The 13550-nt window shown below is 39.2% G+C and overlaps 1 protein-coding gene across 1 annotated transcript; it reads left to right on the top strand.

Annotated features, from left to right (window-relative positions):
* The first annotated feature begins 41 nt into the window (after nt 1-41).
* ext2 (exostosin glycosyltransferase 2) lies at nt 42-11362 on the top strand. The gene is made up of 15 exons (XM_033990225.2): nt 42-168; nt 503-837; nt 1225-1448; nt 1829-1918; nt 2381-2497; nt 3509-3704; nt 3781-3920; nt 4002-4095; nt 5550-5681; nt 7081-7270; nt 8691-8857; nt 9233-9376; nt 9502-9630; nt 9976-10058; nt 10398-11362. The coding sequence occupies exons 2-15, from the start codon at nt 523-525 to the stop codon at nt 10534-10536; spliced, it is 2160 nt and encodes a 719-aa protein (XP_033846116.1). The 5' UTR covers nt 42-168; nt 503-522; the 3' UTR covers nt 10537-11362.
* The last annotated feature ends 2188 nt before the right edge of the window (nt 11363-13550 follow it).

Below are 13550 nucleotides of genomic sequence, written 5' to 3'. Positions count from 1 at the left end.
GGAAAACTACCACAAATGCAACTTTACGCGAAGAAGAACTACTTCCTGTTCGGTGCTAATGCTAATGCTAAGTGGCGGCTAAGTTCAGAGGAATGTAGATGTCTTCTTTGTTTTATTGAAATGAATTGATTTTCCAGGCTGTTTTTGTCAACTCTGTCAGAAGATACGGTGAGTTAGATGTTGTGACTGCGCATCATCTGTTAAGTTAATTTTCTAGTGTTTGTTTTTGTTTTCTTGTGTCGATGCTATGCTAGCCTGTCTCAGCTGTGTCTCAGCTGATCCACCTAATGCCAAACCTGTAATGTCTCACTCCGATGACATTATTAATTTACACAGGTAATTAAATCAATTGACACTTTAGTTAATTACTGTAATTCGATATTTGTCATACACATTTGAATATTGCTTGTTTGAATCAAAGAAGCTAAACGTGGTATTATTTGTAGGAGGTGCTTCCCTGTCTCAGTATGTGAATTGTATATGTACATTTATGTGTTTGTAGTGACTGTAGTTGCTGGAGCCATGTATGCCTCCAGTAAGTACAGCTCTCGAGGCCCAGCTCTAATTCCGAGGATGAAGATCAAGCATCGTATCTACTACATCACCTTGTTCTCTGTGGTGCTGCTGGGACTCATAGCCACGGGGATGTTCCAGTTCTGGCCCCACTCCATTGAGTCCTCTGCGGATTGGACTTTGGATAAACGCAGTGTCCACGATGCTCCTCTGGTCAGGCTTCCCGTGTCCAGTCCGATCCCGGAGAGGGGTGACCTGAGCTGCCGCATGCACACCTGCTTTGATGTGTACAGATGTGGCTACAATCCTAAAAACAGGATAAAGGTATTTACTCACACCATGCTCACCTTTTATATGAACTCTGAATATGGTCATCTGAGGAAAAATGTGATTATTAATAAGCTAGTAAGTAGTTATTGAGAAGAAATGAAGGATACACCCATATATTTATTGAAATATACACAATGTTTTCCTTGTTATTTTTGTTATTTGACTGCCATATAATGAGGTTTCTTGCTTTTAAAACACGTTTCCAGTTGAGAAAATACAACAAAGCTAAGCAGTAAAAGAGAGATCCCCTAACCATCAGCAACTCACTTACATGCGCAATATTCAAGTAACAAATCCTCCTGTAACAAAAAAAACAAACAAGCAAACAAATGAAACAATTTTTAACAGGGTAAAATCCTAATATTATTTCTTTATTTGTAGGTTTATATCTATCCTCTTCAGAGGTTTGTGGATGAAGTCGGGGTCCCGATCAGCAGTACAGGACTCTCCCGAGAATACAACGACCTTCTGAGCGCCATTTCTGACAGTGACTTTTACACAGATGACGTCAGCAGAGCGTGTCTCTTCATTCCTTCCATTGACGTCCTCAATCAGAATTCATTACGAGTCAGAGAGACAGCACAGGCTCTGGCAGTTCTTCCCAGGTAGTTGATAATCTTATGTTTGCAATTTATTATTAGCTCAAAGGTGCACTCTTTAACTGTTCCTGAATTTTATTTTTCTCATTAAGATGATCCTGCTTTATAATTTTCCTTAGTATAACATTATCTTACGTTTATTCAGTTACAGGTGTTTTTACTGAAAAAAACATGCCTTCTTACTGGGGGCAGGGTCACCTTTCCACTGATATGATCTGTAACTATACCTAATGATGTTATCTGCTTGTTCACATGCAGATAGACAGTTAGATACCATACACCGGATCAGTCCAGGCAAAGGAAACGCTTAAGAAAAGTTAAATAGTGCAACTTTAGAGCTTGCTTTCTCTCCCCTCCTTCCTGCAATGAGTTATGCTTTTGTACAGATGGGACAAAGGCATGAATCACCTTCTTTTCAACATGTTGCCTGGAGGACCCCCGGATTATAACACCGCTTTGGATGTGCCAAGAGATAGGTAAATGCATTTTAAATGGGTTATACATGATTTTATTAATGTCAATTTGATGAATAATAATCAAATAAAATGAATGGCTTTTTAGACAATAAATTCTTGTAAAACGCAAGTCACTGAAAACTATCTTTAGATTTAAGGAATTCCTCCAGCTGGACATGGTTTGACATGGCCGTATCAAAACCAGGTGTGCGACGGACTGTTTTCACTTTACATTAACGCTGCCTGGATCTCTCAGGAAAATCCAAATGCATTTCATCACTTACAGTTTATTACATTAATTTTATGTGGTGCCTCTTTACCCACTTGGCTTTAAAACCTGCTTGATGTGATCATAGGTCTCAGGTTGCAGGTAAAATGTCTTGGGCAGACTTACTGTATCATGTTTTATGTTGAATCCTTTCACTCAAACTTGTCACTGTGTTAAATCATTGTCACAACATGAGTTCCTTTATTTCTTCTCAGGGCTTTGTTGGCAGGAGGTGGTTTCTCCACTTGGACCTATAGACAGGGCTACGATGTCAGTATCCCAGTCTACAGCCCTCTTTCTGCTGATGTTGAACTGCCTGAGAGACAACCCGGGTAAGAACTATATGCTCTGATGTGCAGATGTGGAGAAGAGACCATGTAGGATTGTAGCTTGCAAAAATATCACTGTATATTTGGTCAATTCGGTGCAGAAATGGGACATATGAATGCAAAAGCCTGGACAAAAGGCAAAGCAAAGACATTTTGCTGGCTCAACCAAGCATCTTCTTCAGTTCTGGCCAGATTTCTGTTGGATACTGCCTTATATCTGTCTTATGTCTTTCACTTGGTTAGCTAGCTCTATTGAACTACAAGTAAAAGAAAAAAAAGACCATGCGTCTTTGAGCAGGAATAGGAGGCTTAGGCATCATTTATCTTCTATTTATAACTCCATCCTCAGGCCTAAATCAAAACAAGGGAAACAATAGTGATAGCCCGTATGCTAATAGGTGTGAGAGCATCCATTAGGGGCCTGAACCATTATGGAAAATATGGCTCTGGCAGAGTTCACTCTTAGTCTAGTACAATAGACTTAGCCAACAAACAGAAACTGTATACAAATAGGTGTTTTCTTTTCAGTGTAGCTAGCTCCTCCCTGCAGATAGATATAAGGCAGTATCCAAGGGCAATCTGACCAGAGCTGAAGAAGCTACTTGGATGAGCAACAAAACATCCTCACTAAAACTTTTTGTCCAGTTGACAGAATTTTTCTTTTACTATGGATCATACCTGGACAACAGAGGGATTACACATGCATAATTCATGAGTATTTTAATTGAATACAGTTTTTAGTATCTTATTTCCAATGTATAATCTTAACTTTGTCGTTTTGGTGAAAGGCTTGGTTAGATTTTAATATTTATGATAGTGTACAAAGCAAAAAGTATACATTTTTTTAGCTTTTTTTTTTTTTTTTTCAGCCATAGGGGAGAAAGACTTTGTGTGATTACCATATTGTCTGGTGCCTGACTATCCCAAAGCGTGTCTGTTTTTGACATATAGACTTGTTTTACATCTTTCTGTTATTTTGAATTGAATGTAACTCAGTTTCCCACATTTTTGCAGGCCACGGCGCTACTTTATCCTATCCTCCCAGACAGCGATTCACAGAGAGTATCGCGCTGAACTTGAACGTCTAAAAGAGGAGAACGGAGAGGCTCTGCTGCTGCTGGACAAATGCAGCAATCTCTCACAAGGAGCTGCCTCTGTTCGAAAACGGTGTTACAAAGGCCAAGTTTATGACTACCCCCAGATCCTACAGGTTAGAGCAATGACTGTGTTCAATTTGGCGTAATTCATTTTAGAATATTAAAGTCACAGTTGTGTTTGCCCAACAGGAGTCTTCATTTTGTGTTGTTCTTCGAGGAGCTCGGCTGGGACAAGCAGCTCTGAGCGATGTCCTCCAGGCTGGATGTGTCCCTGTCATCCTCGCTGACTCCTACATACTGCCCTTTTCTGAAGTTCTGGACTGGAAAAGGTAGTGGTTTACTTTGTTTGAAGGAGTTAAGAATTAAAGTCTGTCAATCTCTCCCTCTCCTAATTTTAATATTTGTTTTAGGGCATCTGTGGTTATTCCAGAGGAGAAGCTCTCAGAAATGTACACCATCTTGAAAAGTATACCTCACAGACAAGTGGAAGAAATGCAAAGACAGGTATTTCACACTTTCAGCTCTAAAACTACAAATACAATCAGCAAATTCTTCTTTCATGTTGAAATCATTAGTCATTATAACCCAATTTTGGTACAGCGGGTGGAAGGCAGAAGGAAGAGCCCTCGTTTAACTGCCAGTTGTTGCCTTGTGTGAACTCTTATGACATTTCACAAGCACCGAAACATCTTTAAATCATTATAGAACAGAATAATGATGACACACCTAGCCGAGCCTGAGCTCTTATTGGATTGGCCACCAGAGGGCTCAACAGTCTAAAACTTGAGTATGACCCTACATTTCGTTACATGAACATTTTTTTTGTTTCGTACATTAAGAAGTCCCCTTTATATTCAGAGAGAGATCTAACGTAGCTGGTTATCTGTCAGCATACCTGAGTTTTTGTAGATTAGATCAGTTTCAAAGATGTGTCCTCACTGCAAACCCATTATCTTATTATGGCCACGATTATTAATAGCTCATCCTTCTGTTTTTCATTATGTAGATGTTGCATAGTCACTACTTCTTTCCACAGCATAGTCACTACTTCTTTCCATCTGCATCTCAACTTCCTCAGAAAGTAAAAAAAACAAAACTATAAACTATAATAAAACAGTTTTGAATAATAGAAAGCTTGATTTTATTACTTTACACTTAAAAGTTTACACAGTCTATACCCCCATGTGTAACTTACATATGGAGTAATAATTTAACAAAATAAAATAAATCATGGTTACTGACTGACTGATCACATAAAGTGGTGGTTTTATTCTCATAGAGGGGAAGAGTCTCCTCTTTCCTGGTCATAAAAATTCCTGCAGGCGCTGGGAGAGAGTGGATAACCCCTCAGGCCAGTCGAGTTTTCTTTTTGCATACTCCCGGCCGGATAAGACACTTTCATCACTGGCTGATTTATGGGCCGTGGGGAATCCCCCTGAGAGTAAAATCGTTTTGGATTCGACCTCTTCTCTTCAATAACTTAACTGATATTTTGCTGTATGTGATATGTCTTGTAGATTACAGCCTGAGTAGTTTTTACCCTTTTGTTTGGGCACAAAAAAGAGCCCTTTTACAAAGTAGAACATAGAAAAGTGTAATGTAATACTTAAATTCTTCTTCTAGGGGGCTGTTTGTCATTTTAGGATTTAAGGGTGGAGTCTGAGCTGTATGGCTTGAGGACTTTTGGCAGCAGACCCTGTTGTTTGACGCTTCATTAACTGTTATAGATTTGTCTCGCCTCCGGACTGTCCATTGAAGTTTAATAGATAAGGAAAGCGTTTAGAGGCTTTATCCAAGGCTTGAGTTTCCTGTTGGGTCAAATGACCAATTATAAGTCAATTGAACCAAATATAATTAATCATAAAATTGTCACTGGTTTTATGGCCATTTTTTGTTGGCAGCTGAACATGAGACATCTGCATGTTTAAGTTTACTGAGTCCTGTCCCTCTGACCACAGGCTCGCTGGTTCTGGGAGGCGTACTTCAGCTCCATGAAGGCTATAGGTTTGACGACACTACAGATCATCAATGATCGGATTTACCCGTATGCTGCACGCTCATATGAGCAATGGAACAACCCACCTGTAGTGGTATGTACCTTGACACAAGTGTCTTTTCTTTCTTGGAAATACTAATTTGTCTAATTTATTGGCCCTGTGCCCTCTGTAATTGTTTTTAAAACATGTTTAGTGGAGGCCATACTTGCCCTAAATCTTCACACTGACAGCTCCTCACTGTGGTTTACTCTGAGCCCGTTCTGAGGCGGTCCGCTTGTGTCAGCGTTTCTGAACATTGGATCCCTGCGTTGTGGTGAAAATAGGTTCCTTCATGTCTGAGTCATTGTGTTTATAAAAAGTACAGTTGATGGGAAACTTTGCAGCATTTCTGTACTTTTAAGTAAAATGACTTTTAACACCTGAACCTATTAGGGTTTGGAGTTTGATCACATAAGAAAACTGCTGGAGCGATCTGTCACTCAGGTCAGTCCCTCTCCGGCAGAGGTTAAGTGGGTCAGGCTACAGACCTTTGGCCGTTAGAGCCTGAAATGAGGATGAAGTGTTTTGTGGATGGGCTGCATGAATGGATGGTGAGAAGAACTTACAAGAGCACTAAATAAATCAGGCACAGCCCCCCTTCTCTGTAGTCTCTTGGCTGGTAATTGAAAACAGACTTTTGGGGATTGCTGGTGCTTTTGGAGGGGGTTCAGAAAGGGACAAACTCTTTTTTTTGTTTTGTTTTTGAGCTTGAGGTTTAAACTTGAATAAAAAAAAACAAAAAACTATGATGACTACCACAGTGAACAAGCAGTAAAATTATTTGTAGGACCAATTTCATGTTAACATTAAAGACACAGAAGAGCAAATTGTCAGTTTCACTATATGATTAAAGTTCACATGTTGACATTTAAAATTACATTTTGAAAGTTCTTAACAAAACAGAAATAAAACAGAAATGTTGCTATCTATAAATAACAAGTTAGTGTTTTATGATGTTTTATGATTATTTCTTTTAAAATAAAAATTAAATGCTGTGGACTCAAGTGGTTGTAATTGGATCTGGTATTTTCAAACCAGTTTATCTTTTCACTCTAGATCACACAAATAATTTCCCCCTAAATAACCATAACCACAATCACAAGGAAGTTTCCACTTGACAATAAAGCGTTTTATTGGTGCAGAGCAGTGACTGATGTTTTAAACACAGTAGCTCTGTCTGCTGACAGGTGCCCACAAACATCACTGAGTCTGTGGCCACCTGGAGCAGAGACGGGTCTGAAACATCAAGAAGCCCACAGGCCCAGTGTACAAAAAGAACAGTTTGTAATATTATTTTCCTCTCAATATGAACTAAATATTTAAAAATTCAAATTGAATTGTGTATTTGTTGAATTTGACCTTTTTAACCATGTGCCACAAATAATACATCTGAAAGTAATAATATAAAGTGTTTAGCTTTATACTGAGCTAGTTTTTGTTTCTGTGTGCGCAGAAATGGGCCAGTGTGAACAGCCCTCTGTTCCTGCCACTGATCCCGCCTCGAGCTCCTGGCTTCACTGCCGTCGTGTTGACCTACGACCGTGTGGAGAGTCTCTTCAGGGTCATCACCGAAATCTCCAAAGTGCCCAGTTTGGCCAAACTGTTGGTGGTGTGGAACAACCAGAACAAGAGTCCACCTGAGGGTGAGTGTAGCACGTATTCAGATGTATTTCCATTTCACCCAATGGTACATATTTGTTTAGAGGTGATTTTCTATTAGCATTTTATATTTTTTGTCAAACTGAATTTAAAAAGCTTTTGTTTTCACACATTTTCATTGGCATATTGGTATAAATACACATCAGACAGCCACTACAAGGCCTAAGCTTCATTGATTAAAGAAATACAATTAATATAGTCTAATTGGGGTACGGTTTAATCGGACTCTTAATGATGTTCAAAATAATAGTGACAGTGCCTCTGCCTCAGACTCCCATCAGCAGGAGCTTTGTCTCACTGCTCTGTGAGTTTGTAATGAAGAAGTGAGAAAACTTTGAAGTGCTCCCTTGTGGCTGTGAGTTGGGTTTTCATTAGAGGCATCAGTGGCGCCTGGCTGGAGCTTTGTGACCCATTAGAATTAACAAGAGGCCAGTGACAGGTCACTCTGCCATGGGTAAGCATCATATGATCACTTTATATTTTAAAGTTCCACAGTATGAGGTTAACTGGCATCTGCTAAACTAAAGGGTATTCAAGGTATTTCCATTGCTGAAAATACCTCAAAAAACATTTACACTTTCTGTGGCATCACCTGCCTGTCTCCATGGAGATGTGATTACTTTGCTTAGAATGTTCCACAGTAAGGCAGTAAACGTGCATCTCCATGGAGACAGACAGGTGATGGACTATTCACCTGAAAAATTGCGTACTGCACCTTTAAGCTGTATTCAGTGCTGCTTACGGTAGATGAATGTTTACAAACGTTGGAGCTGACTGTGATGTGTTACGTAACATTCACATTCTGTAAACCAAAGACCTTGGGTGTTGTTTATCTTTTCTTGTGCATTAATATTATTATTTAGCTTTTTACTAAAAGTTTTTGTCTTTTATTATTTAGGTCTTGCATAGCAACAACATCTTAGTAAAAGAGTTGACAGCTGCACGAACAGTGTCTGGGCGTTTAACATTGCAGTTTTCCCAACAATAGTTTCTGACAGCAGGCCTCAGACATGGTTAGGATGACTGCGAGCTCCTCTCATGGTCTGCCAAAGGCTTTTACACTATTAATGAGGGGACACATTTGTGTATGATCTATCTGTACCATAGTCCGTGCCATGGACACTACCCAACGCCTTTGAAATGTTCCCTGAAAAAACCCTGCGTTGATGTCCCTTGTGAAGAATTGTAGTGTGGTTAAATTTGCACGTGCTTGAGGTTTGCTCTGATATGAAGTCAGGGAGTATAGTCTGACTGCCAGGCCTGCTCAGACTACTTCAACTGTCCAAGATAAATGTCATTCTAATCCCCAACTCTTCAGCCTGAATCTGATTCAAACAGAAAAAAACAACTACATAATCCTCCTAACACCTACTATACACTTACTCTTCTTTTTGATTTTTATAGAATCACTTTGGCCTAAGATTGGGGTCCCTCTGAAAGTGGTCCGGACCAAAGAGAACAAGCTGAGCAACCGTTTCTTTCCCTACGATGAGATCGAGACCGAGGCAGTACTGGCCATTGATGACGACATCATCATGTTGACGTCCGATGAGCTGCAGTTTGGATACGAGGTGAAAAAAAACAGTTCATAAAACGTGACTCTTGTTACTCCTTCTACCAACAGCAGCAAATTTGAGTTGATCCTGAGTTTGAAAGTCGTTCAGAGGATTACAGCCTGTTCTCATTTTGTGTTTGATGTGTGAGAAATGATGACAGGTTCTGCGGTGAGGTTTTCCATGTCCACATACCTGAGGCCGATACAGCTCTCACCTGAATGCGTTTAGAAACCATTTAATAAAATTGAGTTCAGTTTAAAGATAATTACACCAATTTAAAGGAGCTGTCTGTCTGTACACATGACAGGCTTTTGCAGCGGTGTCTGAACTGTAGCCAATCACCCAGGTGCGGTTTTACTATTTTGTTTTAATGTGTCTTTTCATCTTTAGGTTTGGAGAGAGTTCCCGGACAGACTTGTGGGCTATCCTGGCCGCTTACATCTGTGGGACCACGAGATGAGCAAGTGGAAGTATGAATCTGAGTGGACCAATGAGGTTTCCATGGTGTTGACAGGGGCAGCGTTCTACCACAAGGTAAAAAAAAAACCTTTGTGCAAGATAAGATCATTTAATCTTGCTTGTTTTTTTTTTTACACCACTCACATTTATCCATCTTTGTGTTGTATTTATATGTTAAAAACCTTATGTCTGTTTTTTAGTACTTCAACTATTTGTACACATTCAAGATGCCAGGAGATATAAAGAACTGGGTGGACGCTCACATGAACTGCGAAGACATTGCCATGAATTTCCTGGTGGCCAACATCACTGGGAAAGCCCCCATAAAGGTACGTTCTGGTTGTTTTGGCTTCAGAGGCTGACGGCGCAGACCAATCTCTGGCCCAGATCAGATCTCACCCTCCATCTCTAACCGGACCCCCAAACCTCCCACCACCAGCGCGGGGTCCAGGTGCAGGAGCCCGGGTCTGGCCTTAACCTCCCTTATCTGCACGTCACTCACTGGTCCTCCCTCCGTGCTTTGTTTTTCTAAGCTCACATGCACTCACACATTGCCATCTCATCACAAGGCACACTGTTCCCTCTGGTTTCACTGGCCCTTGCAATTAGATACTCTTGAAACAAACAAGGCTGATATCACGGCTAAGCTAATGTTGTTCTGTTGTTTTGTGCAGGTGACCCCCAGGAAGAAGTTTAAGTGTCCTGAATGCACTGCCATTGATGGGTTGTCACTGGATCAGACTCACATGGTTGAGAGGTAGGCGTTACTATTTCGGAGTATTCATTTATAAATAGAGATGAAATTAGGGCGGCAGAACATATCGGAATCAGATTTAATTATTTAGGTTAACGAATGTCCACTTTAAACAACAGACTTATCGAAAACAAAACTGCAAACCTCGTTATTTTTAGGAATTCTTGCATTAATTTAGCGGTTCTTTCAATCTTTGACTCAAATGTTAATGCTTTTTGACGTGTTCGAAATGATAACAGATTTTCAATTAAGAAAACACAATTTCAAATCACAATTAAAACTGTGCGTAGTTAGAATGTATAAAGTACGTTTTATACAATAGAAACTGTCCTTGTTTCACAGATCTGAATGCATCAATAAGTTTGCCTCAGTTTTTGGTACAATGCCGCTGAAGGTTGTGGAGCATCGCGCTGACCCAGTTCTTTACAAAGACGACTTCCCAGAAAAACTCAAGAGTTTCCCCAATATCGGCAGCCTTTGATTGGGACCAACACCTCTGCATCTGAACACAACTTCTACAGTTTTATTACACTACACACAGCATCAGTCCAGTATCTACACTGCATTTTAGACTCTTTACAACTCAAAGTATTTTATTTAAGTCAAAGCTGATTCACTTTTCTACAGCTACACATTTTTGAATGTTACATAACTGACTTGTACCACACTATCAGTAAATGGTATTGAGAGCAAATGGACAAAGGAACTTCTGCTGTTAAGATGGTGTATAGTGTATATACAGAATATATAATTTATTATGTTCCACTCCAGATTTTAATGGTTGAACATCTGTTTTAGCTGTACTGTGTAGAGGCAGGGGCTATGCTTTCAAATTTGCAATCATAAATGTTTTTCATGTGTTAACTGCAACAAACTAGGTCACGTTAAGCCAAACCTGGTGCCATGAGCTGTATATTTGGGATGGATGGAACTACTGTTGCCGCTGATGGGGCATTTTAATGTTTATTGTTCAGATATGTTCAAATCAGTGATTATTTTTGACACATTAGTATTATATTTAAATAGGCAGCTTGTGTCTCTTGGTTAAACACACACAGCGTTGACGTCCAGCTGTCATAATCTGTCTATACTTCAACCGGTGACAGTTTTTTTCCTTTTTAGTTGCAGGTCTTTGAGTTCATGTGTAGTTTTTTTTTTTTTTTTTTTTTTTTTACTTATCCATGTTAATATATTTCTTTTTACATTAGGCTTATATTAAAAGGTTTGTGTTTTGCCTTTATGTACAGAGTGTACATATATATGATTTTGTATTATATACATGACAAATAAAGTAAAATGAATATGACAATAATGATGTCGACAGTACAGTGTGTTAATTGAGTTGGTTGAACGCGAGATCAGCCTAGTAGCCCAGAGTCTGCTGATTTATATGATTGTTTTCTTATTGTGATACACTTTAAGATTTATTTTAGCTCCAACAGATCTTAAAATACCATGAGACTTGATGGAAATGGTATTTTTGCACCAATGGAACGAGTAAATGAGTAGAGACGCACCACTGTGTTTATCAGAAGATGAAAGTCGTGTCTTTAAAGTGACTCAAGTGGCCTCATTTAGCTGATCCAGTGTTTTTACTGCTCTGTTAGGACGGTTCTGTCTGCTCTGGGAATAGTCTCCTCTACAACCTTCAGCTCTTATCTTTATGGGACCTCTTATAACTTGACACACACTACTTCAAATGTAATAACTTATTGTCTTTTATTTACACACAAAACACAAGAATATGTCGACAGCTTAAAGCCACGAAATGAATCCTTCAATTTTAGTTGAATTGTATAATGAGAAAAAAACACAAATAGCAACTCAAAAACGCATCAAATAAAACAAAATGAGAAACTGAAAATACAAATGTTAACACACATCCAGTTTATGCATGCACAAAATACACTCACAACGCACAACAATATATTCTTAACATAGAATTGCTCATAAACTGATCATATGGCTTCAGTAGTACGAGAAAATAAAGTTAGTTATTCAGCATACTGGAGCGTTATGTCATCCCAGTCCTTTTGGGTTTTAGAGACGAGGGCTGTGGGCAGAAAAATTAAAAAATGTTTCAAAGTTTACCTTATGTTAAATACGTGCAGAAGTGGCTAGTACTAGTTAAATTTACTTAACTAATGTTTCTAATAAAATGGTCGTTCTCCAAATTGTTTTAAAACACCATCCTTTCACTCCTACTTTAATATTGTAATTTAATTTAAACATTTATTTATTTATTTATAAAGTAACATGAGTAAAAGTTGAACAAAAGTTTAGTTTACTCTTCCCACTGTGAGAAAGTACATGTGACAAAAACTTTATCTTGATAATATAAAATGACTTGTGTTTCTTGCACATCTCCTTCAGATATAATTAAGTTTTCTCCTTTTTTTGATCTAGATTTTGTGCGTTAATTGAAGTTCTATCCTTCCACAGTTACTTGTACAATTACTAGTACTTGAGTAGTATTTTACCCAAACACTTTTTTACTTTTACGTCTATTAGTGATATCATTTTGAAGCGACTCCAAAGTTTACTTGAGTCTAATTTCTGACCTCTACCCACCTCTGAATATGTCATAAAACGTGTCTGTCTGGATTATAAACTAATATATCAAGAGCCCAGGGTCAACTGAGAAATATCACTCCGAGTGCATTATCAAGGACATGTAATACAATTGTTCACCTAAAAATATGAAATCAGAAATGAAAAATATGCACATGTACGTGATACATAAACCTGAGAGTAAATGTATACTTGTGAGGACTTCTGCGTTACCGTTTCTGTCCTGACACACAATACTCACACGGCTCAACGTTAATTAAAACAGCCCACAGCGTTCCTCCACCCCCCTTTCCCCCAGCACCATCAGGACACAACCAATGGACAGTCCGAAGTGTAATGATGACTGTGTACGTCCCTGTGTGTATCAAAGGTGGGTGAGGATTTGTCGAGGAGGGGTTTGGGGGTCTTTGAAAGCAGAGCCATGACAGCTGAGAGGGGAAGTATATCTGCAGGCATGTTTGTTTTGCATTTACCCCCTGAGCGCAGCTGTGTGCACTGTCCTTTTCCCAGAACAGCGGACACAGTCTCTAGTCCCACCCCTTTCGCCCCCTTTCGCCCAATCCTACAGCGGGCCCCATATTCACTAACCAGATCTTCTGACTTTTTCCCTCACATGTATCCCGAATCATATTTATACCGTGGACATAGAGCTGGGGGTAAAACTGGATGTAATTTGGATGCTTCGCTGACAGCTCATAACCTTTCTCCTTCCTACCTGCTCAGAAGTCTGATAAATGTGGTTTAGTTTAAAGGAGTAGTGGGGGGGGGGAGGCGAGTTCTTCAACCAAAGGTGCACGGCGATATCAAGTTACGAAACGAAAGCTTTTGTTATGGTTTAAGCTCAATGCAAAAAAAAATCCAAATAGTATTAGAGTGTACTGTTTAAAATGGGTTACTCTGTCAATCAAAATCTGTGCCAGTCCT

The sequence above is a fragment of the Periophthalmus magnuspinnatus genome, chromosome 3 (genome assembly GCF_009829125.3).
Source record: "Periophthalmus magnuspinnatus isolate fPerMag1 chromosome 3, fPerMag1.2.pri, whole genome shotgun sequence".
NCBI lineage: Eukaryota > Metazoa > Chordata > Actinopteri > Gobiiformes > Gobiidae > Periophthalmus > Periophthalmus magnuspinnatus.
This window is presented reverse-complemented; position numbering and strand designations above follow the sequence as displayed.

Bases quoted from the DNA above. Each gene is read 5' to 3' on its own strand.
- ext2 (XM_033990225.2), top strand. From the start codon at position 523: ATGTATGCCTCCAGTAAGTACAGCTCTCGAGGCCCAGCTCTAATTCCG. The intron at 5,682-7,080 runs GTATGTACCTTG...CTGTGTGCGCAG, and splicing joins GGAACAACCCACCTGTAGTG to AAATGGGCCAGTGTGAACAG. The intron at 7,271-8,690 runs GTGAGTGTAGCA...TGATTTTTATAG, and splicing joins GAACAAGAGTCCACCTGAGG to AATCACTTTGGCCTAAGATT.